This window comes from Neolamprologus brichardi, chromosome 22, assembly GCF_056152115.1.
Source record: "Neolamprologus brichardi isolate AB-2024 chromosome 22, ASM5615211v1, whole genome shotgun sequence".
Lineage (NCBI taxonomy): Eukaryota > Metazoa > Chordata > Actinopteri > Cichliformes > Cichlidae > Neolamprologus > Neolamprologus brichardi.
This window is the reverse complement of record NC_142124.1, coordinates 20,978,564-21,006,234: the sequence shown is the minus strand read 5'-3', so window position 1 is coordinate 21,006,234 and position 27,671 is coordinate 20,978,564. Positions and strand designations below refer to the sequence as shown.

The window sequence follows — 27,671 nt, the reverse complement described above, 5'->3', positions numbered from 1 at the left end:
ATGATCGTTGGCTCCAACCGACATAATAATGGAATCGCTGACAGGGAGTGTCACCCTGTCCCTCGCTGTTACCTGAGCAGCACCTGTGGTCTCCCTCTTCTCCTGTCCTTAACACACGCAACAGACGCACGGGTGGGCGCATCACGTGCGCTCCCCACCAGCTAGGGGCTTTTGCGTTGTGCTGAGTTGACTGGATAGCTGCTCGGTCATATAGCCATCAGCACCTTCGATGGGAGCACCTCTAGCGTTTGGACGACTTGCACCATCTCTTCAGTAACTTTGATGGGGAATTCGACATTAAGCAGGGAAAATGCCTGTGATGAAGGGATTACTAGCGCCGCAGAACACGTTTCTGGACACTATAGCCACTCGGTTTGATGGCACTCGTAAGTTTGTTTTTTAATCTCCATATATTTTAAATTATTGAATCCTTTAAGGATGTGTAATAGTTTGCGATTTAAGTTCCTTTTTCCCCCTTCTTTATTTTTGGCCGGCTGGGATTCTTCAGAGAATAAGCTTGACAAAGCAGGCTGATCCAAAACGCCCAACACCTGTAATAGAGAGAATAGGGAGTTGTCAGTGCCTTTCAGTATGATTGCATGCTTGCTGTCCTCGATACAGATAGCGACATTAGATCACCAGGTATTTCACGTTTCTTTCTATTTCTTTTTTCCTTGTCCAAACAGAGACTTCACTAAAGTTCAAGGTAATCCAAAATTGTTTCCAGTATCAAAAGCAGACAGCGCTGAGGCTTTCAGCACCACAGACAGCGACAAAGGTCCACTCCCAGCTTATAGTACAGCTTCTCACCAGGCATTTGGGCAGCATGCACACAACTTGCAACCAGTGTTAATATTTGTGTTTTTGAAAGAAGAAAAAAAAAGCCCAACTTTCTGTGGCTTTCCACTCTTTTATCTTTACAGTGAAGTTAACCTTTATTATCTGGCTAAATCCTGCAGACGCCGACTGCAGTCGTTCCTCCCGCCGGTCTGAAAGCAGCGGTCACATTTATCAAACTTAATTGGTCGACGGCGACATTACAGCAAGTCCTTCCCCAGGCGAAGCCCACACAGACGTTTCTTCAACTTTACTCTGAACTCTTGCTTCCTCTCTCAATAATAACCATGAGGATTCCTAAACACCAAGCACCGTATTTCATAATTATGTCGTGTTTCTCTTTGGGAATTCTTTTTTTATCTTATTTTATTTTTTCCAGGAATCATCAGCTGCTCAAATAGAATCAATCCACCTGCACTGCTCTGCTCTCATTTTCCATTCAGCTTTGTTTCAGCTCTGTTGCTGTTTGTTTTGGGCAACTGCTCATGTCCTTAGGCGTGGATTATTATGGACTTTGTGGCTGAATTTTCCCGTCTTTGCTCTTTAATACAAATTGTTATATTGTAGAGTAAACAGGAATGAACAAAGGCAATGCTGTACATTGATTATTTTCTTTAAAAACACACACACGAACAGTAGCTTTTTGTGTGATTGGTGATTCAAATTTAAATTTACTAGAAATTGTCATGACAACCTGTTAAAAACTCACTTCTGTCTGTTCTCTCTGTGCCAGTACTTGCCACATTTTATTACATCACAGTGCTTCCTACATTTAGGGCTGATTCAAGCTCCAGTTTAATATATTAGCTCATTGGTATGTGTGCTCCCTGTGATGTTCTACCTTTCCTGTAGCTTGTTCACTTGGAGAATAGCAATAATAACCAGAGACATTTATCATTATTTCTGTCCAAATATCTGCTGGTTGACGACCAGTAAAGGCACACGATGACAATAACTATTAAGCTGCCTTGGCAGGAGGGCTGTCCTAACAAAGGGGAATTGGGGTTGTACTGTACCTGTAGCACAAGCAGTTTGTCAAGCTCCCGAGAATGAACTGCTGTCCTTGAGTTGGTGAAGTAAAGGAAATTAATGTTGGATTTGAACTGCAAGACGGGGCAGACTGGAGGTAGCAGAGCCTGACGGGACAAATTAGCTATGATGGCCTGGCCAAGAGCAAATATAAGGGAAGCGGTAGTTTCGCTGCTATGCAATCTCCTATCACATCAACCCAAGCCAAGAGCAGGTCAGACCTTTAAACGGTGATAAATGGCTGAAAGCAATAGTGGAAAACTCTTTAAGTTGATCTGATTTGTTCTTGGAGAAATATTTTTTTTTTACATTTAGTGGTGGTCATTTAAATTAATTTAACTTTTTCCTGACTTTTTGAGAAAACAGATAATGCCTGTTCAGATGAGCTGTTCAAACAGGGATATAAAATGTTAAATTCAGATTACTCTAAATGCTTCATTCCAGACAATGTTTTCCACTCTTAGCCTGTATGATGTCACTGACAGGAGTGGCATAAAATACTATCACAGCTTTGGCTGTGAAGAAGTCCCATCCACCTCTCTTTGAACTCTTCTGTTTGCAAGAGGCAGCCAGTCAGAAAAAGTTTGGCTTAAATGGTAAAGGCAGGGAAAACAAAGACAGAGTATAAGATAAATAAGGATTATTATGAACCATGAATTATGCAAAGCTACTCTTGTGTGTTCCAGGAATAAAAATGTGCAGGTAGAAATGAGCCTAATGTGTTTACTGAAAGTATCTAAAGCATTTTATTACATTTGGTTGAAATTGGTTCACTTCTTACTATGGTAACTCACATTATTACCTTCTCTGCAGCAGGTTATGCTCTAGGTTAGAGATCAACAGGTATGAAGTCACTGTCTAGTGATCCTGTAGCTTGGGAGGTATGGTACAGGTCAGGTCATGTACTGATTAGTAAGTTGGCGGTTTGACAACTGACTGCTCCAGCCCGCATGCCAAATATCCTTCAGCAAGATACTAACCTCAAGTTTCTCTCTGATGTTTCCATCAGAGTGTGAATGTAAGATACAATCCACTTCAGCATTATAAAAGCTGCTTGTGTTAATGGGTGAAGGAGGCATGTTGTATAAAGCCCTTTGAGTGCTCAGATAGAGTAGAAAGGTGCTATATAAGAAACAGTCCATTTACCAGTTCTTTGGAAAATAGCGTCACCATTCCTGGAAGATCGCTTGAAACTCTGTGCAAGGACAGCAGGATGGTCTAGATTTTTTAATAGCATCTAAAGTCTTTGTGTTTCTTAGATGAGCATCAGTAATTAAAACAGATTCTTAGACACAACTTCATTCCATGTTTTTTTTCTTGTTGGCTACAATCTTCCAAAGTTTTAGTTTTTTATGAGCATTAATAAATGATCCTAACAATATTAAAGGATACTAACAAGTCTGTCTTGTGTTGCTTTCAGTCTGCACTGTTTTTTTTTTAACATGTTTATATTTTTATAGCGATTTTATTTTTATTTGTAAAATCAGCCTATGTGCTGCCAGTACACTTCTCCGTGTTTGTGATTGGTCAGATGTTGCCACTCCTTTCAGATGAACATGCTGGGGAAACCCTGGGTTACGTTAGCAAGTTGATCACCAGTTAGACTAAATGTATCCAGATAATGGAAAGATATCCCTCGATATGATGAACTCTCTTTTTAGTACAGTGCTCATCACTGTTATTTTTGGTCTGTTTGCCCATGCTGTGATTAAAATAACAGAATATGGCTGTGGCTTGTGCTGTGATACCTTCTGTCATCACTACAACCTTACACCATCCAGGTGACTAATCTTACCACCTGTTCAGCACTGGTAGTTAATTATTGAGGGGAGTGGAGTATAGATTTAGTAATAATTTAAAAAGACAAATCTCCAAAACTCAATGTGAGAAATTCTAATCATTCAACATCCAAAACTTATTTTTCATTTGGCATAAGATTCATTTTTATTATTTTACTTATCTTAACTACATTTAAGATATGGCAGCCTCGCTTCTGTCAGTCTGCCCCAGGGCAGCTGTGGCTACAACCGTAGCTTGCTTCCACCAGTGTGTGAGTGCGAGAGTGAATGAATAGTGGAATTGTAAAGCGCTTTGGGTGCCTTGAAAAGCGCTATATAAATCCAATCCATTATTATTATTATCTAAACAGCAGTCACTTAATATATCAATGCTAATGGTAAGGCGGACTCATCATCAAAAACACAATACTTGCTGCCTTGGCTCTGCAATCTAATGCTGGCCCTCCTTTCGTAAGGAGACCATATTGGGGTGTCCTGCTTCCAAGTTAAGCAGAAGGTCTGGTTGCCTCACAGAGTGTCGCCTTCTTCCCGAGCAGCACTGTTCTTCCAGATTGCTATTTCCTAGCTCTCAGCACAGACTAGTTCCACCTCCACTAGGCACGTAATTACTGTCACGATCGCTGGTGCCAAGACTTGAAACAGCTGTGTGTTGAGTTGGAACACAACGCCAGTCGTAATGTTTAAGTGTGCATGTGAATGAAAACGAGAGAGAAGGAGAGAGAGAGCATGTGTTTAAAAGGAAACAAAGGGAGACCGGAGATCAAGAAGAAGCAGGAGAGTATGCTACATTTTCTGCATTTGGCTGCTTTGTGTCACCGAACTGCCCGTGTGTAGTTCCTGCTCAACTGCCTTTGAACGTGAGGGAAGTAAAACAGAAGTTTTCTCCCTGCTGATTAACGTTCCCTAACGCAGCACACCTAATTACGTGCTTAAGAAGTGGCTGAGGGATCCATATTGTGATTACTACTCGCTGTAAGGTGAATGTTAAAAGAGCCTACTGGAGTTTCTTACACAATGAAGGAAGCTGCCTCCAGTGAGCTGAGTTTATACTGTTGGTGTCTCTATGGCTTTGTCTCAACAGCAACCCCGTGACCTGCAAGAAGACAGAGGAAGCTAATTACCGAGTATAAAAGACCACGGACCGCACACTGACGCACATACAGTACGTTTGAGGAAGGTTTATTAAAGCGAGGAAAGCCTGGACTGTGTGCTGGCATTAACCAAGATTGTATATGTCATATAGTAACGGAAACAAGAGCAAGACTTTAACTTCTCTTAACAGATGCTTATTAATAGATGCAAACTTGTGAAAAAGGCAGCTCCGATATTGTCCTCGGTCAGGGAACGGCTGTGAAAGAAATAATGAGTGCAGTTATGAGACTGTGAGGGAGTAATCAATCATCATTGACTGTTGTGCTGCAGGGTGCAGAGGGGCCCTCACTTATTTGGCAGTGGATTGCCACTACTGTTCCAATTTTCTCCGAAGCCCACTTAATATCGAGACTCTTACATTTCAGGGCAAACAAAACAAAAAGTAATGGTGCTGTGCTGCACGCACAGGAGCTCTAAAAAACCCCCATCATGTTAAAGAGACAGCTGCCTGTTCACACATCCACCAGAAACAAAGCTTTCATTTAAAGTCTTGTTTGTGACCATGCGATGCATCTGTAACTAGGTCTGTTATTCACTTTCTTAGCTTAACTCTAGCAGAAAACAGCTAAAGTAAAGATTATTGTGTTTACCCACACAGAGTTTGGTGTGCACACTTAAACGCAGGATCCATTAGTTATATTCTAAAATATCCTCTCTCTGATCTGAAGGTGGAATAAGGCCATTCAGACCAGGGTGGAGTTTCTAAACTTCCTGGGTATGTCTAGTGTTTTGGGGAGGTGGGGAAACATCATCACAGCACAGTATCTCGATATTTTGCGTAGTGATATTGTATCAATACAGGTAAACCAAATAAATTAACGCCATCCTGAGATAACGTTAGTTGAGCGAACTTATAAAATCCATCCAACAGCGGACACACACACACAAAGCAAACTGATGCCTCAGTCACATAAGTAAAAATAGGAATTGCAACTTGTGCTGGCTAAATGTTTGCCCAGAGTGCTGCAACTACTTATGAAGGTAAAGCACTTGCACCACTCTGCAAACAGTCACTGTCTGACTGCAATCACTCTCAGAGAGATTGTCATCTGATTTATGAATGTAGACATACCAACATGTTGCCATCAGTCTGAGTGAGTCTTTGTCAATGAGCACAACTTGAGGGGACCCGGCTCAACTGGCTGCCAGCTGGTTCTATTCTTGTACAAAACAAAGGCAAATATAATAGTTACGTGTAAATTTATGTAAAATGTGAATGTCTATATAGACAGCAAGAGTGATTTCTCAACTTTTTATCAAACAGAATTGCTGTATTATCAGAAACCGATAATTGTCCTCATGGGACTACATGGGATTACAGACTCCAGCCCACTGAATCGCAGCCGAATAGCAGATTGATTCGGTTTTATGGGGAATTTTCGCTAGTAGTGTGACGATCTAACGCCACAGAAAAGTGGGAAAACCTTTTGTTATTGGATAAAAGAGATACTGATAAAGTTTGACTTTGAGGACATAGATAGATTGCAATATATGTTATTGCAACAGTCAGCATATTGCAAAATATTAAAAGTTGCGACAATATTGCATCGTGAGTGAACTATTGTGATAATATGGTTTCTAGTACGGGACCTAATTTTGGATTACCCCCAGTAAAGCCTCTTCTGTCCCCTTCCAGCTGTGCCTTTGCAGTGCGTCAAAACACAAATCCTTCCACTTAATTTTTATTTAAAGGAAGTGGACAAATTCACAAGGACTAGAGTGTGTGGTGACTGATAATTGTGTTGGTGTGACACAGTGTCCCATGCCATAGTTCAGGTCATTTCTGCGGAACATTCTTCATCAGGTGCTTGAGCACGTTGCCATAGAAATCTGCATTGATGGTTTGAATTTTTGGTGACTTATCCAGTAAATGATAAAAAAACATACTCAACAAATCCCTAGCTGCACGGTCGTGACCAGAGACCCAGCTCATCACAAGCAATGATCCTCCAAACAACAGTTATGCAAGTTTAAAACAGAAGTATTTTGATGACTTTGCATGTCTGTGTTGAAATCACAGAAGAGAGCCGCTGTGCTGGAAGCAGTTCAGAGGTGCACGAGTGGATGACTTTGAAGGGGAGATTGACAAGATTTTAAAAGAGATGCAGGTTTTGTATCAGCTGCTAGACAATCTGTTTAACCTGTATTATCCCAAACAAGCTGTTTCCTACAACACAGCCAGCTGCATGCTAAAAGCAATGAGATAGAGTGCATCTATCTCCATACTCACTGTAAACCAACTGTGAAAAATGTAAATCTCAGTGTCACATTAATAGCAACCCAGCACTATCCACTGGCTTTAATAAGGCTTTGATAAAGTATTCAGTTAAAAAGACACAGCCACCCTCATCAGTACAGACTTAGCTGGGAAATGCTGTCCTCGCTGTAAGGTCACTGGACTTGATTATTACCGTGAGCTTAAAGGAGCGTGAGCCTCTCGTCTGTTCCACCAAACTTCTGGGACTTCTGAGAGCCTCCCCATCGCCGTGGACGTTCTGCCTTGTTAAACCTCCTAATTAGCGAGATTCCTCTCCTAATCACCATCCCTAATGGACTGTCCAGAACGATCGACAAACTGGGTTTCACTAGAGGAAGCCTGGGCCAAGTTGGCCATTTTTAGACTCAATTAACTGTGTGAGATTTTGTGAGACGGGGAGGAAAGCTTTTCTTTGTTTTGGGTTTTTTATGCATTTGGAAGAAGAGGGGGAAATAGACAATGGAGCGTGAAAAAGACACTGACTGAGACAGACATGGAAGGAACAGCAGGTGTGCGACCTGCAAATTACAGGAGTGTAATGCACAGTGTAATGTTTCATTTGCTGAGAGCTCTGGGGATTGTATGATAAAGGGGCACAGAGGTGATTAAGGCTGTGGATTTGTGTAATGATTTTCCTTCTTCAGTTACAGGGTGTGAGAGGATTACCACTGTTAGAATGGGTGCGAGAGTATGTGCATGCATATACTGTATGAATGTGTACAGAATGCTCTGACTAATAACCGAGACACAGTTTGTTGATACAGCACAGAAACTTAATCTCATTATCCCATACAATGACTGACTCGACTTTTAAGACAAACTGTACATGTGTAACCTTGGTTGCCATGGTGTGTGTCAGTGGTTACTGTGGCAACTGTAGAGTGACTTTTTTTTTTGGTTATGTAACTGCTGCTCTAGCAGCATTTTCAGAGGCCCACATGAATTTCGTCAAAAAGGTGGTGAGGTCTTTTCCATCCATCTCCCCACTTCCTGACCAATTTTTACCACACTCCATCTCCATCTTTCATCATTCCACCTCTCACAGCTCCATCTCACTTACTTTCAACTTTCCAAATCACCCCCTCACCTTGTGGCCCTCTAACACCCTCATCTGTCTGCCACAGTGTATCTCTCAACCTCCCCTTCTAGTCCCCTTATCTGTCCACATCCCCCTTCTCTCTCATTCTCTCATCATATTTGCCATCCATCTTTTCTTCTCCCTGCTGTGCAGTGCTGTCCGATTCTACTTCCCTACTTTCTCTCTTCCCTCTCGCTGACTCTCCACTGCTTCCTCATGCTCTGTTCCCCATCATAGGAATTGTTGTCGTGACTTAAATAGCTCTGGGGTTGCTTGCAGTGACGGCACAAGGCTGACAACGAGCTGCTCCCGGTGTGTGTGTGTATGTTTAAAATCCCCAAAACTGGGACAAAACAGTGTGCGGACAAGGTAGCAAAATCACACACTCACCTCTTCTCAAATATACCATCTGTTTAAGGCAGGGGTGGGCAATTCATTTTCCCAAGGGGCCACACGAGAAACTGGAACTGTTGTGGTGGATTGCACCAACAAGCTGAACTCAAGATTAATCTTATCTCTTTATAAACTGGAAATGGTAAGGGCTAATATTGCAATTAGGCAATGAAACACTGGAACAGTCAACACTTTTCCCACTATTTTATCAGCATTCACATTTTTCCAGCTAGCCGCAGCCTATCCAAGCATGCAGTCACCTCCACAAAGAAATTACTCCCTGTCATAGACCTTTTCACTGAGGGCATTGCTGCCAGTTCCGCCGTGATCTCAAAAGTTTTAGTTAGTCCACAAACAAAGATGTGCAACTGGACTGCGTTACAGATATCACAGCTCTCATCCAGAGCCAAGTGTAAAAAGTCAAACTTGATCAGTTTATTTTTCAAATGAAGCTCCAGATTTCCCTCAGTGTTCCCAATCTGTCTTGTTAGGTTTCACCAACAGAGGTGTGCATTTCAGCAAACAGTCTTTGATCCCCATCAGAGAGTGGCTTAATGTCACAAAGCTGCTCCATCCCTGGATGAGCAAAGCATGGTCAAAAGCTTCTTATACTTTTAACCTTTGAAAGCTAATTTCCCGTTGTCTACACACCTTTGGTCAGGTACAACCAAAGGACTGAATGAGATCTGTGAGCTGTATAATGCCAGGGGCTGGTTTAAGAATCGGTGGTGAAAGACTTCACTTTCAGCTTTGCCTGACTCGTCAAAAAATACATTGATCAACTGTAGTAAACCCAACCTGTTTTCTCTTTGTTTATACCAATGCTTTCACAGTCCCGAGGTTATCTGTTGTTTTTAACTTTTGGATTCCTGTGACGATTATTATTAAAGTCCCGCTGAGCCTTGGTTTTGTGATATTTTAAAATTCAGACTCATTTTTGTTCTTGTGTTGTTTTGTGACATATTGAACTTCGGTTGCTGTTTTGATTTTATTTTTCTGCTTCCCCAGCGTTTCCATGTTGCGTTCCTTCGATCTCATTTATGTGTTTGTGTCCTTCTGTCTTTTGATATTTCCCTTTATTACTTTGTAGAATAATTTGTGGTGTCTGTGGTGTCTCCTTCTACTTTTCCTTTGTGCTAACTATTTTCACCTACTGTTGATGTCTTCATTCAGTCTTCCAAGTAAATATAGCCCTCTGGTTCTTCATTTTCCTGTCAGATTGTCTGCTATTTGTTTTGGACTTTCCTTTCTCTGCTTTGTTTTACTTTGTCTGCCTTTGTGTTCTGGATTTGGGTCTCGTCTCCACCACAAATCTTGACAAAATCGACCAACATGATCATTTGACATGGAGCTCCTATATTGTAAAGCCATGTTTTAAAGCCCTACAGTGTTAAGAATTAAAGTTTCCTTATCCGCTGCTGATATGGTTTATGTTCTCTTTGTTTAAGTTTGTTTATGTTTAAGCCCATAAAACAACTCCGTGTACATGAGACATGCCAGTGCTTCTGTGAGGCTATGCATATTGAATAAAAATGCAAACATGATTGCTGAGATATTTAATATGGACCAGAGTTCAACCAATCCAGTGACCAACCAGAATTTCTATTCCAAGAGCCACACTCCTATGTTCACTAAAACCTGTTTATTAAGGTGATGAAAACAGTCGTTATTTGCATAATTACGAAGAGCACTTTTCCGTAAAATTTATACCACTGGTTATTTTGTGTGTTTGTCTAAATTCTGTATGTGAGTAAATAGCAAACCAGTTGAAAACAGTCTTTTTAGTATTTTGGTTTTACTATTTACACTAGAAAGTTTAATTGATCACAAATCATTTGCAAATCTTTTGCTCACCACCTTCACTTAACTTTAATTACATAAGTAGTCTCTGTAACCACATGTGTCTTGCTTCTTCTTGCACTTTTTGTTCTTTTCCTGACCTCTTTCCTCTTCTGCCTTCCTGCTCTATCTTTCTTTGTCACTGCCTTTTCTCCTCCCTCTATCCTCTGTGTACCTGTGGGGTTTCACCAGCAGCTGTCATGCAGCAATGTGAGCATGAGGCAAAATGATCTATTGGCTTCCACACTGGAGCAATTAGCCAAAAGAAAATTTAAATGGAGAACACAACTTGAGGTTATGAAGAGGGTACGACAGAAGGTAAAAGATGCAGAGAAGAAGTAAGAAGGAAAGATGATTGAATTTTATTTTAGCAGAGATTCAGGGTGCAGAGGAAAGATAACGTAAACTTAGATAGTTTATACTTTTTTTAGAGGCAGTAAAGAAGGTGGACGTGTGCAAAAATGCAGGGAATAAGCAGATTGGGGTAAGAGGAAGGTGTGATGGGATTCCAAGGCTAGAGAGGAGATGAAGAGTAATTAGGTAGAGAGAGCCAAAAATGGTAGGAGGGACATCATGAAGAGTTGGAAGGGAAAGGAAGGAGAGAGCAAAGGTTGATAGTGGAGTAAAGTTGGAGTGATTGAGAAAGTGGAGGAGCAAGAAAAGGAAGTAAAAGTCTGAAATTTAGGAGGGAGGAAAAAGAAAAGTATAAAGAAATTTAGTTAAAAACTGATTTATTTCGTTATTTATTATTTTTTAAAGGTTGAAATGAGTTTTGTGGTGATTACAAACAAGTGTCCAGTTATTACAGTAGTAGATGCAAAATCTATTTGATTGTTTCCAAGTGTAGAATTTGTGATGTTCTTTCTTATTTGAATTCTTGGTGATAATTAGTTTCTATTTTAATGTTCATGGGCTACTGCTCTTCCTTTTTCAAATGTTTTTTTTTACTAATTGTATTACCATGATTATTTTTTGTGAAACATCTTGTAACATCTTTTTGAAATGCACTATATAAATAAAGTTTCTAATAACCACAACAAAAACAACAAAAATAATAATATTTAGTAGTGGTGGTAGTAGTAATGGTAGCACACTTTCATGTAAAGCACTCTATACACTGTACTTAATTACATTACACACAAATTCAAGTGCAAAAGTTAAAAACTGTGACTAAAGCTGTTCTCTTAGCTCCTGCATTTTGCAGGTACTACTGGACCCTCTCACCACACATCTTCTACACAAAAAAATGATGATCTAGTTGGTTTGTTTTACCTTCCCTTTTTCTAGTGTATCCATTATAATAAGTAAGTAAAATTTTATTTCTATAGCACCTTTAAAGATAAACATCACACAGGTGCTTCACAACAAAATGCCAGAGGATAAAAACAAAAGTTAAAAAGTCTAAAAAATATGACTTTTTAGTTGTTTAGTCCATGGATTTCAAGCTTAAGGGGAGATTTCCAGAGTCTGGGGTGCACTGTTGCAAAAGCTCTTGGGACTTAAAATCGATATATAACTGAATGTCATCTGCATAGCAGTGCTCACAGTGTGCTGAAAAAAGAGCAGAAATAACTGAAATAACCAAAACAATAAGGGCCCCTAAAATGAACCTTGTGGCACATCATAGGTAAGCAAAGTAAAAGAGGACTAAAAGGCAGCCACAGTAAAGAATGGTTCAGATAGATGTGATGCAAACCACTCTAAAGCAGCAGACCCAGCAATAAATAATAATTGATGACTAAGAAGTGTGCAGCTATATGCACTTACAACTTGGACCATTATGGGTAGCTTATTGGGCCACTTCTTATAGCCTAACTTGTTGGTATGAGTGTTCTTATATGTTCAAAATAGCAAGTGTAAGTTTGAAGTATGTGTTCTGAGACACAATTATAGGGTGTTTTTAGTCCAGGTCCTTTCTATAGATAACCCAATAGGTTAGATTAGGTACATGTCAGAAGTCAGACACAGTCAGACCAGAAATTAACTGGTCGTTAACCTACTAGTTGCATACTGCAAAGCACATGTGAAGTTCAGTTGCTCCCATGGAAAAATAGTACAGGTAATTTTCTGGTGAATTCACAATGATGAGTGAGTGTCATGTGTCCTGCTTCTCGAACACCAGGCAGCTGCCTAGACAAAACCAAACAGAGAATTTCCAGTAGTGAGAATTTGTCTGAAGTTATTCCCTGCTGTGAGCTGCATGTGAGAAGAAAACTTCATTGCCCTGACCTGATTCTGTTGTGCGAAAGCAACTATAGGCTAAATATAGTTCTTAACATATTGAATTTAACACAGGGCATGAAAGGAGAGTAGAGTTTAATGTACATGCTTAGCTTAATGTTTGTTTTGTTCTAGAGTATGTTCATATTATGTGTGTGATCATGAGGGGAGGGGAGACAAGGTCGTGCCAGGTAAAACAAGTTACCTAAGATGACCTTGTCTCCCCACCATGTGACCCAGTACAAGTATACTGTATGTGCAGACAATATATTGCATATCTGTCAATTCTAAGCAAACAAATTAATCTCCTGTCAAACACAGTATAGTTTTTTGTCAACACCAACCTCCTGTGCTCTGAGAGCTGCCACGAGATAGGCTGCCTTTCCTCAGGACTCACGAGTCTCAATCTCCAACAGTCTTGACTGTCTCTCTTTTGCATACCCTCAGCCTCAGGGGCCTCAGGCCTGACAGCCAGTCCCAGTGCTAAGACCCACTCTGACCATCTGTCTGGGCCATTCAGGCCAAATACTGCTGCTGACGTAGACACGTTCATATGTGTTTTTCTTTTTCACAAATTGGGATCACTGTCAATTAGACTTTTCTGTATGCTAATGAATCCAAAACATTGTTACATTTTGTTTTTCTAGTCATGCTTACCACAGCTCTTGGTAAAAAACCAAAACATTTCAATTGTTCTGTCAATGCAAATGAATTATGCAAGTTTTTGCAAATTACTTGTTTTTCTGTATTGGTATTCAAATAGCCAGAAAGTATTTTAAGACAGAGTAAAGAATAGATTATACTCTGTTTTGGACACAGACGACTAGAGACATGATGGTCATGTAGTCATTGCTGTTATTCTTTGAACTCTGCTTGATGTCCACCACCCAGGGTGCATGTGTAGTCCAAATCCACAGATGTAACAAAATTTACATCTAACAGACCCAAGCAGACTTGTGGACTTGGACAGGCTAAAGACTATTTTTGTTTTTATTGATTATTTATTGGTTATTACAGTTCAAATTGCCACCAAAACTACACTCACCAGCTACTTCATTAGGTACATCTATTCAACTGGGAAGTTCACATATCTAATCAGCCAATCACACAGCAGCAACTCAGTGTATTTAGGCATGGTAAAGAGAACCTGCTGGGGTTCAAACCAAGAATCAGAATGAGGAAGAAAGTTGATTTATGCAACTTTCAACGTGGGATTGTGCTTTGTAGCACATTCGATCAGAACTTGGCATAAACACCATTAAACCATGGGTAAAACCTAGTACTAGTAAGGTGTAGCTAATAAAGAGGCTAGTGAGTGCCCAAAACAGTTTCCTGTTACTGTTCTGTTTTCCCACATCTTAGCCAATATTAAGCAATAACTAATAGTGATGATGGAAATAGTACTAAAGCTTTAATAAGCAAGTGTGTTTCTGTTATTAAATAACATAAAAGCATCGGGTATAATGACATTTATATTTTTTTTATAGTGAGCACTGTCAGAGTGCTGAAGCTATTATTGATTTCTTGATGGGATTCGAGAAAAGGAACAAGCTGCTCGTTCCTCTTGTGTCACATACAAGATTTTTGTTCCCTGTAGTTGAATTCCCAGTTCAGATCTAAGGTGTCTGCCTTCAACAAACCCTGACATAAAACATAAAACTATTAATTACCTGGGATGAAGAAAAAAAAGATTTACTGATGCAGAAAATTGATTTTTGCAATGAAACATAATTGAACAAGTCACTTTGCAGGATGTCTCAGCCAGTGATTATAAACAAGCTCGTGTCACTTTGTGGGTTTGTGTTCGGTGTATCGAGTAAAGTGCTTGCAGCTCATTTATTTGCTCTGATTATACAAATGTCTCAAAATTTGTGTGGGTTCTGTATAATTTCTCAATACCAAATGAAGCCATACATGTATCTGTATTCTTACTTCATCGTGTAATTCGTGGACAAGGATTTGCTGGTTTGACTGCTTATCAAATTACAGCAGTGGACACGCAAATACATAGACCTATAGACACTCACGCACTATAGAAACCGTCAAAGCAGCATAGTCAACTGTCGTGTATAATGGGCATTGTACTGTAAACAGTAGCTGTCTGTCAGCACAGCTCAGCATCATTCTGCACAATCCTGCCACTGTGGGTGTTTGTTTGCACACATGGGTGTATGTTTGTGTGCCTTAATAGATGGATTCAGGTAGAAACAGCTGGTCCACTTCAACTGGGTATTTCGAGTTAGACACAAATGGGCTAATTAATTGTGATAGACTTCAGCACAGTGATTCTTTTTTTCACTGTCATCACGTCACGTCTCCCTTACTGATCCCCTTCTCCAGATTTTTCTCTCACTCTTTACCAAAATTTCTCCTGAGCCCATGGCCTATCTTTAACAGACTCTCACTAAGAGTATTACAAATGAGAAATCAGTGTTTATTGAAGCCAGGGACTTTCAAGGAGTTTTATAGGCATATTTCTTTGTACACAGAAATCACTCATTTATTTAGTTAAATAACCTTTATTTTGCCCACCCAGGCCTTTATGTGTCTAAGCTAAAAAAAAACAACATCCTATCAGAATTAGTTTTTCTGTGTTAAAATATCACTGCAGTGGCTAAGTGAGAGCAAGTCATTGAAACAGCTAGAGAGGCACTCCTTGACCAGTTGAAAACGATTCCATTTATACTGTTTGAAGTTTCAGAAGTTGGTGGTGATAAAAGCATTTTGGTGTCCCAGTGCTGGCAGTACAGTTTCCACAGATGAGCAGGCCAAATTTCTGTTCATAATGTTCAGCTTTCCAGAAAAAAAGAAATGATGATAGCTAGTTTCTCATTTCAATATGGATGAGATGGCAGTGTGCAATATGAAAGATGTCTCATATTAGGCATGTGGGCCGGTAAAAAAAAAATTGACACCCGTTTGCGGTTTTCCTTCTGGCTTTCTGAAGCATGCTGGCATCTGTTAGCAAATTTGGGGTTTGTACACAGACTGTATAAAAAAGACAGCCATACCCTCCGTGATGTCATCCACTGGCTTCTGGGCTGCACATTCTGACATCCTTGATGTTAGTGTCTTGACCATTTCCATGTTAGCTTTGGAAAACCAGAGGTTACACTATGTGGACAAAAGTATGAAGCCACACCTCTTAATTTTTCAAATCAGGTGCAATCGGCCTTTGCAAGCTTTCATTCTAAAGAGCTCACTGAATTTGAGCATAATACTGTAATAGGATGCCAGTGTTGACACTTTGTTATTCAAATTTATTCCATGTTAACTGTAAGCCGTGTTGTTTTTAAGAATCAGCAACTCTGCCACAAAGTAAAAGGCCACATAAAATTGCAGTGTGGAGTCGCTGAGTTCTGAGGTGCATAGTGCATAAAGGTCTGCAACGCTAAGTAACTGCAGAGATCCAAACCTCCTCTGCCATTAACATCAGCACAGAGACTGTGCACTGGAAGCTTCATGGCATGAGTTTCGATGGCCAAACGATTCCTGTAGCCATAAAATGAAGAAGGCCAAATTCTTTTGTCCATATAGCGCATAGATGAGAGGATAGAGCACCAAATTATCAGCTAATGCTACCATCCATGGCTAGTAAGCTGCACCCATAAACTGTACTAGTGTACATAGATATCTGCTAAACAGTGCAAAGTAACAGACTCATCAAATAGCAGAATTTCATTCACAAAAAAACTGAAGCACAAATTTCCTTGTCAGTCATTTTTCAGATAATTACGTTAAAATGCTTCAGGAGGCCCCCAAAGGTACAAGCAGTTTTAGAAATAAATAAATTGTCAGGACCCAAAGCAGTCAGTGCAACCACACCCCTAATTATAGGCTTTAACCAAATGGATGAGGTATTTACAACAAAAAAAGTTCATTAAATTGTACTGTTGTTATAAAACGGGGAAGAATAAAGGCCAAACTGCTTTTTGTACCAGCCTGTGAACATGCTTTTAATACTCTTGAATTCGTCGTAGGAGTCTGTTGGGACAGACTCGCCTTTGGAATGAGCTTCAAGTGGCCATTAGAGACACTTTTGCATTGGCCTCATTTTTCAGCAATAAAGGCGGTCTCTTAGTTTCCTTAGTGCTTTGGTTCATCAACGTTTTTTTTTTTTCCAGACATACAGAACTACTGTTTTTCTGTGAAAATGCTCTTAAAACCAATTGTACACTACTACCCAAGCACCAAGGTAAAGAGGAGAAAAAGAAGAAATGTTAGTAACAATGGTGAATTTAGATGGTGCATTTTTTTTGGTTGCTACGAGATTGGTTCTGGGACCTGAAGGGCCTCTTGAAGCAGCAAAATAAAGAAGAATTAAAATGAAATTTGCTCTTAGAATTCTGTTTTATATCTATTTTCGGTCACTGGCCAATTGTAACAGTGTACTCCTTTTCTTTGGAAAGGAGCTATGAATTGAACTAAGCTATCCTGAGCTCTCCATTTATTTTTCCTTTTTAGCAGAAACCTCATAATAGGCATTCATTATTTCTTCTAAGTCCAGGTAAATAGAAAAAAAACTAACAAAACAAAATTCAACCATAACGTTGACAATAATGCAATCTTTTCTTTCTCTTGCAGACAGCAACTTCATCCTGGCCAATGCTCAGGTGTCGAAGGGGTTTCCCATTGTGTACTGCTCCGATGGCTTCTGTGAGCTCACAGGCTTCTCTCGGGCAGAGGTCATGCAGAAGAGCTGCGCCTGTAAGTTCCTGTATGGTCCTGAGACAAGCGAAAGCATCATCCTCAGCATCGACGAGGCTTTGGAGGAGCGCAAAGAGTTTAAGGATGAGATCATGTTCTACAAAAAGACAGGTCAGTCAAATGTCACTTTCCTAGCTGTAGTATTTGAGTTGCGTGCTCAATTATTGTTGGCTCCCTTCATTTATCATTTGTTTTCAGCTCATGCCGAGTTGCTTCACAATGCAGTGCAGAGTCTGAGCCTTTATTTACCATTTGCCAATTAGATTGTGGAATCATAGATGGTAGACAGGCTCAGAAAGCTATTAGAGACTGCACCATGGGGTACTTTGTCTTTCAGATTTCCACGAATGGATGGCAGTTGTGTGGCTATTTCTGAAGAAGGTCAATTTAAACTGGCGTAGATGGGCCAGTCGATAGATGAAGCAATGGCAGAAGGCATGGATGTATTACTTCTTTTATTGAGCCATTCTCATTAAATGGTGATTAAACAAAGCCACCAGTCGGGAATGTCCTACAGTTATTATTTAATTCTGAGACATATTAAACTTTAATAGCTGTCTGCTAGTGACTCCTTAACCCCGTCTCCTTCAATTAAACTGAGACCAGAAACTAGCTGTGGTGCAGTATGGTTTGGTGTGTGATTCGCTGATTAGCGAGCTGGCCAATGAACAAAATGGAGTCAAAATAATGAGATCGTCAGGGCGCCAGCGGATACACACTTGCTGTGATACAAGCTGAGATGGTGCTATGTTCCCCTGCATTTAAGAGTTTTTGTTATTTCTTATTGTTTGGGTTTTTTGTTTTTTTTTAACAGATCCAGTTGTGAATCTACAAAATAATTAGAAAAACATGTTCCCCCCCACAGCCAGCCAAATGTTGTATTTGGTAGTGAATACCTCAGCAGTTCCTCTGTCACAATCCAGGAGGAAAGTTATTCGTTTTATCAGTTTGGTGTCTTTCTTTCACTTCACATTAGGGCTCATTTGTGAGTTTCCAACTGAGCCTTCAACATGACACATTTGATAAAGTCTGTGGAAACAAAAGAAATCTGTTCTTGTGCAACTGGGCAAAGTCTCTTCCTTGATAATCTGACTGGATTGCTTTATTTTTCACTTTCGGTCGTGGAGATTTCTGTTCTGTTTTGTTCAAACAGATCAGTGGTGAGCAATGAACCTGCCTCGACATTATTTTCTGTTGGCGCTGAGATGGAGCCTGCAACAGCTGCTAGAACCGCAAGTTCCAGCAGCTGTTAATGTTTTTAAATTGATCAAATGAGCTTGTCACTTTACGAGCTGTTGTTTCTAAACATTGATTCAAACAAACAGTGTTGGTTCAATGTCTCTAAAGCTGCCATCAATTTACACAGCACTGGGCTCAGCCAGTCTATACTGGAGATGAGGTTACAGCTGAGAGAACCATCATATTACTTTCAATTCAATTCAGTTCCATTTTTTTATAGTGCCAATTCATGACAACTTCTCAAGACACTTTATATTGAAAGATAAAGACCCAACAGTAGTAGAAAGAAATGGTAAGCCTCTGTGAGCAAGGACTTGGTGACAGTGGGAAGGAAAAACTTGAGGAAGAAACCGCGAGCAGAACCAGACTCCACCAACACTGGTTGGGTGTGAGAAGAAAAATATTATAAAGTAACCAAATTACTGGATGCTAAATCATTATTTTCCATAGCGGTTTTACCGCACAAATTTCTTCATCTCCAGAAGAGTAAAAGTCAGCAGTAGAAGTCCAACTTCTCCTTTAACTGATGTTGTTCTACCTACATGTTCTGTCACATCTCGAGTCCTGCCCAGAAGGTTATTGTAGTTGGTTAAAAGTAAACTAAAGACTAAAACGAGGTTTGAAAAAAGATTTTAATTAACCAAAAATAGCTTTTTTTTCTACTTGCTTCCACTAGCTTCCACTTAGGATATGAGTGAAATATTCATCAGTGATGCTCCACCAGTCACAAAAATCTTAAAAACCTGGACAGCTGCATCAACCACAGAGGAGATTCTAAAGGCTTCCCGTGTAGATGGGTTGCTAATATAAAAGTCCAATTAGTATCTAGTCATGGGGTAATTGATGTTCCTGCACCCGTGCATTTGACAATAAGTAGAACTCAGGTGTGACTGCCTTACTACCTGCTTTGTTTTTTTTTCACTGCTGTTTATAATGTAAGTTTGCATGCACATGCAACATATTTACTGCACTTTAGTGCACGCCTAATAGAGGATGTTCAAAACACACAAATCTGTCTGATATTGCAGAGGACTTAGAAACTGAGAAATCTGCAAACACCATTGTGTGAACTGATCAAAAGCTGTTTGTGATTACGCTGTTTTGACAGCAGCTGTGAAGATGATTTGCCATGCTGCATGCTCTCTCAAAACGAGTAAAACAGAGATGGTGATTCGTGCACATGTCAGATTTTTTAGCATGTTTGCATGTGTTTATTTTTGATTTGCTTTTAAAGCAAATTCAGCAGGTCATGCAGGGTATACACAGCTTTGCTATTAGCATCACAGATGTGATTTTCTACCCGCATCTTTGTTGTCTTTGCCACCATCTCCTTTTCTTTTCACTCAGCCCTTTTGTTACATTTTATCTCTCTCTCTTTCTCTCATGGCAATGCCATTTGTTTCAGTCCCGGTCTTATTACCATCTCCACATTGTTCTTTTGGCACCGCTTTTTCTACGTCTCTGTTCCTTATCTTGCTGCTTCCTCCCCTGCCTCAGCCTTTTTGTGTTGCCTCATCCCTCTCGTTTTCGTCTGTCACAGCGGCGTCCCGAAAGTAAACGCGGCTGATTGACTCAGTTTGTCCTCCGTCTGTCTGCCTGAGAAAAGCCAACGCTGCATGATCGCAATCAAGAAGGCTCTTTCTCTCACTGTGTACTTGATAGTGCTGCCTTGTCTTGCAGGCAGACAGATATTCGCACGCACACACGGGGAGACGAAAAATACCGTGATTTAGTTATCATGAGGCGAGGGGGATTTAGTGAGTGGGAGAGATGGGAGGGAACTCCATGGGAAATCCCTCTTGATCAACAACTCATTTCTAATTACTGAGCAGAAAAGTGGTAAAGGTAGAGCAAAGATCTCTACTGTCACAGTGACATTGTGTGCTAAAAAAAGATGAATCCTTTTAAAGAACTAAAATGTTCACCTACCTACCTAGCTATAAAAAAATGTAAAAGAATGTTGTCAAATATTGTCCTTATTATTTACTGCCAGCCATGCACAATCCCCCAGCTTGATGTGGATTAGGTATAATTTGATGTGATTAAATAATTAACATAAAGAAGACTTCCAGACGGTCCTTAAGGAACACAAACTCGCTTTTAGATACAGCCCTGGCTTGATCACTTTTTAAGCTGATGGAGTAAACTCATAAGCAGACAGCTGCACATATGCAGATCCAGAGGACACGAAACACGATTTATTTTCATTTCAAATTTACAGTCCATCCAAGCCCAATATTTGCTCTTCTTCTCAATCTGCTGTAGTCTCATCAAAATTCTGTGAAAAACATCTGTCCCTTAGCTACTGAATGCTCCACTGTGCTCACTAGCATGCTCCTAATTGTTTGCTGTTCGGTGCTCGGCAGGCAGCGTACAGTGGCTTTTAATGAGAGCTGTAAAAACAGTCCCAAAGTTTTGATCTGTGGAACCAAAACAATGAACTAAAAGGAAATGTTCCACAAAGTTGAGGCAGACGGCAGGCTGGAGATAATTCCACAGTAGGTATTTTGTTAACTTTTTGGCTCATCTACAGTACATACAAAATGATACAATGTGGTCTACTTGTATTTTCTGGATGCACAAATCTGTCTCCTATGACACTTTCCTTTGGAAAATCAATCGTTTAACAAGTGCACAATAACCACAATGAGCACACTCATTCTGATCAGAAACACTGCCCACAATACTGACCTGTAGTCTCTTTGACAAGGAATCTATTTAGCAGGAGATGGGACCTCAGAAATGGGTTCATCTCTTGCTGTGCCTGGAGAAAAGTGGCTTGATCTATTTAAAGTCTCTGCTTCCCCCGAGGGGCATCCAGCTGTAGACAGGCTCACTAATAAGTCTAAATCTTTGGAACCGTTGCATTATACGCACAAACTGTAAATCTTGTGTGTTTTCCCCTTTCAGCTGTGTTGTTCTGGTGCCTGCTGGACATTGTGCCAATTAAGAACGAAAAAGGCGACGTGGTGCTCTTTCTGGCTTCATTTAAGGACGTCACCGACACTAAAGTCAAAGCCATCCAAGAAGACAAGAGGGAAGGTCTGTATGTGCATTTATGTACAGGAAGTTATGTCCTCTAAAGAGAGGTGACCAGAATCCCCAAATATTTAATCTTCATTTTGCATGTGGATTTTTATAATGTAAGCAGCCACAGCTTATCCATCGGATTCAATAGTTAAACTGGTGTTTCTTGATGTAGACAAAAACAATCCCCTTAAGCTGTTGCATAAAATATGTGTTGAAGCTGAGTGTGTTTGATCTCTCCAACGGAAAGTAGTAAGGTCCCCTTATACTGTTATTCATCTTTCTTTACTGCATACTGTACAAGTTAGGTTTGTGGGGCAAAAGGTTGTAGTGCAAACTAAAGACCAAGAGTTAATATAACATCCATCCATCCATTCAATTCAGCGTCAGGGAGCTGGAGCCTATCCCAGCGGTCAAATTATAATTGCAAGTTTACCACAGAGAACGCACACAAGCATGAGGAAGAACATACGAACCCTAAAAAGGTCCCAGATGTCCAGTGGACCTTGCTGTGAGGGAACAGTGCTAACCACTGTATCAATCGCTGTCTTTAAATAAATTATGTATAAAGCCTTTACTTGCGTTTCAAGACAATAGATAGGTTTTTGTTTTTATTTTTTTAATCTAAAACCAGTCTTTGTTCAGGTGCTTTGGTCAGGATTAGCATGTTCTGTCTGATAGGGAATTTAAAAATGAACTTCAATCAATGTTTCCAGCTTTTGTAATTTTCATCAATACAAAAAGAAGCTAAGCTAAAGCCAGAGTCAATGTGTGTGAATGTATGTGCTTGTGAAGTAAGCAAACTCACGTTTCTCATCTCAGACCTTCCTCTTCTGGATTTGCCTAATTACTCTGTAAATAAGGCGGAACTGGAAGCAGAAAGTTATTTTTGCCCATATAATGAAATGCTTTTCATAGAAAAGGAAAGAGGCTGATGCTGCATGCCTCTGACACAGACAAACAGCACAGTATAATGGGTTTGAGACCCACTATTAATCATGTGTGTCTTCCTGTGAACTAAGGTAAATGGTAAATGGACTGGTTCTTACATAGTGCTTTTCTACTAGACCTGAGCACTCAAAGTGCTTTATAAAAATTGTCTTATTCACCCATTCATATAAGCACTTTTTTCAATGGTTAATTGCTCTCCAACAGTCACACCCATTCACACTCCCATGGATGATTTGGAGATCAACTTAGGCCATCTAGTATTTTTACCAAAGGATATTTGGCATGCAGACTGGATCGAACCACCGATCTTCCGTTTAGTGATGACCTCTACTTTATGCTTTAACCAAAAACCCAAACAGCCACTACATAAAGACATGACACAACATAGAAGAGCAAGCTCGACAGGACAACACTGTACAACTGCACCTAAAGGGTAAAGGTCACTCTTCTTTCTTCCGTTCACAAGCACCTTACCCCCCACACAAATCATGTGTCAAGTAACCTCATTAGGTTAGATGATAGGATGGGGCAAGGTCTGACAGTGGTTTCACCCAAAACCCCCAGTGGTAATGACCCCCACCTTTTTTCACACCTTATTTCATGATTAATATTGGTCAACAACCACTTCCCGAGCGACAACTCACCAGGCTTTAAAAGTGGGACTCTCCACCTTTTGCTTTTAGAGCTGAAGAAGCATCTTGAATGAGAGGTGAAGAGTCTTCAAAAACTTTCAAGCTCTTAAGACGAATCTCTTGCGTATCTTTTCAATCTCCTGTCATTCCTTTGTTTGTTCTCTTCTTTTATGACAAACATTTTCACCTTTGGCAAAACAGCTTCTCACCTCTACTTGACTTTTTGCTTCCTTCAGTATGTTTTTCACAACTGCATCCCTCCATGAGTTTTTCATCTATTCCATCTGATTTTACAATCTGTCCACGGCTTCCCCTACTTATGCACAACATCCACCCCTCCCTACCTGTGTGCCCCCTCTACCCACACAAGAATGGCTTTAAAAGTGGAGGGAAATTCATTAGATCTAAAAATAAGCATGTCTCTGCTTCTGTGCTCCTGCCGTGTCGCGTCCCCCAAGGCTGCACCGTGTTATGGATGAGCCCTGTCTTTTCGCCTTGTCTGTGGTCCAAACGCGCACACACCCACAACACACACCAGAGAACTCATATACTTTCCAAAGGACACTCAGAAGCAGTTATCACTTCTATTCTGCAGCTTTGTTATCGTTGTTATCCCCTTTCAAGCCAATCTAGCCTTAGTCCTTTCCTGTGGGTGCGCAGCGGTGAGAATGAGGCCCAGAACCCAGCAGCAATAAAGTGCCTTCTCCCATTACCCAACTCCTCAGTCTGAACACATCAATCCTGCACTATCCTGCACTATCTACTTTATCTGCTACACACAGTCCCACACCAGTAGCAATTTACCACAGAAAATATACCTTACTGAACTGCCTCTTTGCCCCAGTGGCGACTTATCAAAGCTGAAAATTGCACTGTTTTTTTCGAGACGGTACTTACACAATAAGACATTATCAGTCAGCGTGTTTGTCCAGTACAGCGGATGAAAGCATAACAAATGTTTTTTGACCAAGCAAAGGCCAAATGACTGTAAATATCATTCACTATCTTTGCATTTCTGATCAAATAACACAGTTTGCTTAGAAATGAATTATTCCCACTGCTGCATATTCATGTTTTCCTATTCAAGACAGAATATTATGTATTTCATCAAGTATAATGGCTGGTTCAGTCATCAGCTAACCTTGGGGGGTAAAGTGTTGTAGATCGGTGTGTACTAATTTTTCCCTGTGTGCATTTCCAGAGCGACGGCGCGGCAGGGTGAGAACAGGCTCTCCTTTCAGCTCAGCTCGTCTGCGGAGCAGTACCGTACTTTACCACATCTCTGGGCACCTACACAGCAGAGAAAAGAGCAAGATTAAACTCAACAAGGTATCATCATATCATCAGCCTCTTCAAACAATGGGACAGGATGCACCGTGACGAAGGATTCATTTAAAAAGTGGATGGGGACAGATTGTGCAATTTGGGAATTAAGAAGATAACTGCTGTTAGTGAAGCACAATGGACACACTCAAGGGCTAGGAGAAAATATCTCTCACAAACAGTGAATTTACAACAATATGAATAGTTTGAGTAATTTCATTCCTGTATTAATAATGTGATTATTTATTTAACAAAAAATCAAGTCAAATGCAAAAGCAGTGTGGTAAAAACGAAGAAAAAAGTAGGACAAAAGAGGGTCAGTAGCAGCCAGGTGCTGCTAATCTAATGTACTTGATTAACTGAATATTAGCAAGTGTGAGCACCTCTATGAAAGAAGAGGTTCTGGCAGTTTGTTGGTCTGCAGAATTCAGGTGTGTGTTACAGGTGTGTGTGTGTGACATAAGTCATCAGCAATGATCTTAGAGAAATTGTTGCTGCCTATGAGGCCATTTCTACACCATCTGAAGTCCATCATTCTACAGTGAAATAGATTCACAAGTGGAAAATATTCAAGACAATTGCCAGCATGATGTCCCATCAAATCCACCCCGAGGTCAGACTGTGCAATGCTCAGAGTAATTGCAAAAAGTCCAAGAGCTACATCTCAAACTCTACATGTTAAAGTTAAAGACAGTAGAATAGGAATAAGACAGAACAATGACAGCGTGTGTGGAAGAGCTGTCAGAAGAAACCCTCTTCTCACTAAACTGAACACTGCAGAAACAATGTGCTTTGGACAGATGAGACCAAAGCAGAGATATTTGGCAATAATGTGCAACACCACACTCGGTGAAAGCCAAACTCATACCAACCTTTAGCACAGTGATGGGGGGTAAAGACTAAGAAATTCAGCTACAGGAGCTGGATACTTTGGAGACCACGAACCCCTCTGTATACCAAAATATTTCAGAGTCATAAATGAGGGCATTAGCTGTCAAACAGCTAACATTTGGCCCAAATTGGGACATGCAACAGGATGTTGAACAGAATTTCTGAAAAAGAAAATTATCAAAGTGCTACAATGTAGCAGTACATCAACCTGATTGAAATGTAAAGCTGGAACATTATGAGAGCTGTGCGTTAATAAATGCTGTCAAACCTTCATGACCTGAATAATTAAAAGAAGCAATGCTTTATTTTTTGCTTGACTGTAGGTGGAAATAGGTGGATAAACTGGCTTTTTCCCCCTTATCTTGTCCCATCCAGAATGTGTTTGGCGACCTACCTGCTCTGCCCGAGTATAAGGTAGCAGATGCCAAGAAGTCGAAATTCATCTTACTACACTACAGCACATTCAAAGCAGGATGGGACTGGCTGATTCTGCTCGCCACGTTCTACGTTGCTGTGACGGTGCCCTATAACGTGTGCTTCATCGGTAACGATGACGACCTGACCCGCAGCACAACCGTCAGTGACATTGCCGTGGAGATATTGTTCATCATAGGTTGGTTGCTGTCTTAAAACTGTTTTATTGTCACTTGTAAATAATTGAGTCTTCATAATAACCACCAAGCCTGTGTGCGTCTTTTTTCTTCAACTGCCAGACATCGTTTTCAATTTTCGTACCACTTATGTCAGCAAGTCAGGCCAGGTGGTCTTTGACGCACGACAGATATGCATCCACTACCTGACCACGTGGTTTATCATCGACTTGGTGGCCGCGTTGCCCTTTGACCTGCTCTATGCCGCGAAAGTCAGCGTGGTGAGTAGCAACTGGCTCGATGCCTAACACCGCAACATAATTTGGTTTCCAGAGCTCTTTCAGTGTCTCTTTGGGATATTAATTACATGCACTGAGCAAGCACTGACAAAACTATCAGATCTGCATCATTAAAACTTTTTTTTTTCTGTTGCTTTAGTAAAATACATATCCCCCTAAAGAACAATTGAGAGGAGGAAGAAACAGAGATCTGGAGCAATTAGGTAGACTGTGTTGTCTTGTCCCCGGTTGAATGATGTCACTGAGTCGAAGCATTGCACTGTAGGGAGGTTTTGATTGGTTGCTTATAGAACTTTTCGTTCTCTGTTCTTTAATTTAGAGAATGGGATGCTTTGACTGTGCTGTATATCACTGTTTGCTCACTCAGCTGCTGTAGAGTGGATCAAAAGCTCAATACGGAGTACTGGATGGATGCACACAAGCATCCAGTCTCAAATAGGTGCATGTTTGAATAAATGCTCAGAACAGAACAGGTATTAAAGAGCAGGAAGAAAGTGTACAGATCTGTGTTATGAAAGGAGATGGTTAATAGAAGAATTAGGCCGCTGTTTGAAAATGAAAAAAAATGTTTACTTTCAAGGTAAGGAGGGAGGGAAAGGATGCGAGTAGTAAAAGGCTGCTGCAGGCAGTGGTACCGGTTTGATACAAGACTCTATTAATGGAAATACCACATGCTCAGTAGGCCAGGATTTGTGTGTAGGGGTACCAGGCCATGAGTTCCTCCATTTCCCCGCTGGGATCAGCAGGAATGGCTAGTAATTGAGGAACGTTCTGCGTGAAGTCTCGTCTAAGGACGGGAGCATTCATGCTGATGTCCCTTTTGAGAACACAAGCCATCTTTCACTGAAATGAGCCATGGGGCCTCCGCGGTGTTCCTCTCTTTTGTTTCCCTTTTGTTTTTGTCATATGTCTCAGTCATTTCTGTTTTTAGTGTGTTTCGCACTCTATCTTGTGACTTTTCTGTTGTTTTGTGTCACTTGCACTTTCTATAATGCTCTCATTTTCCATAATCATTGCGCTGTGTATTATAAAATGCAGATAATATTTGTACATATTTCAGAAGTTTAGGAAACAGAAGGGGACAGAGGGAAAAGTATAGAATAAAGCAAAAGCAAGTCTATGATTCTGGGTGCTGTAATTTGTATGTATATATTGGGTGTCTATACACTGGCTATCGCTGAAAGTGTATATGTGAAAAGGTTTCTGTGCATCATTTTGTTACCCGCAGATTGTCACAAAAACACATAATTTTACCCAAATTTTATAGCTGAATGCACAAAAAATGCAAAACATAACAGAGTTGGCAGACATAATATAGTATTTTTGCACCAACAAAGTGATTCCCAAAGAAATATGAGCTTAAAACTGGAAGCGTATCTCGATATTGTCTGGAGTAAGTCATTAAAGA

At 40.4% G+C, this 27,671-nt stretch overlaps 1 protein-coding gene across 1 annotated transcript in view; it reads left to right on the top strand.

Moving 5' to 3' along the window:
* Positions 1-230: 230 nt before the first annotated feature.
* The window catches only part of kcnh8 (potassium voltage-gated channel, subfamily H (eag-related), member 8), a 62,969-nt gene continuing 35,528 nt past the window's right edge, over positions 231-27,671 (top strand). Inside the window, exons 1-6 of the mRNA XM_006787625.3 lie at positions 231-386; positions 17,189-17,422; positions 21,461-21,592; positions 24,362-24,489; positions 25,750-25,987; positions 26,088-26,245. Coding sequence (XP_006787688.2) covers positions 311-386; positions 17,189-17,422; positions 21,461-21,592; positions 24,362-24,489; positions 25,750-25,987; positions 26,088-26,245 — 966 coding nt within the window. The 5' untranslated portion in view covers positions 231-310. The remainder of the gene's footprint in view (positions 387-17,188; positions 17,423-21,460; positions 21,593-24,361; positions 24,490-25,749; positions 25,988-26,087; positions 26,246-27,671) is intronic.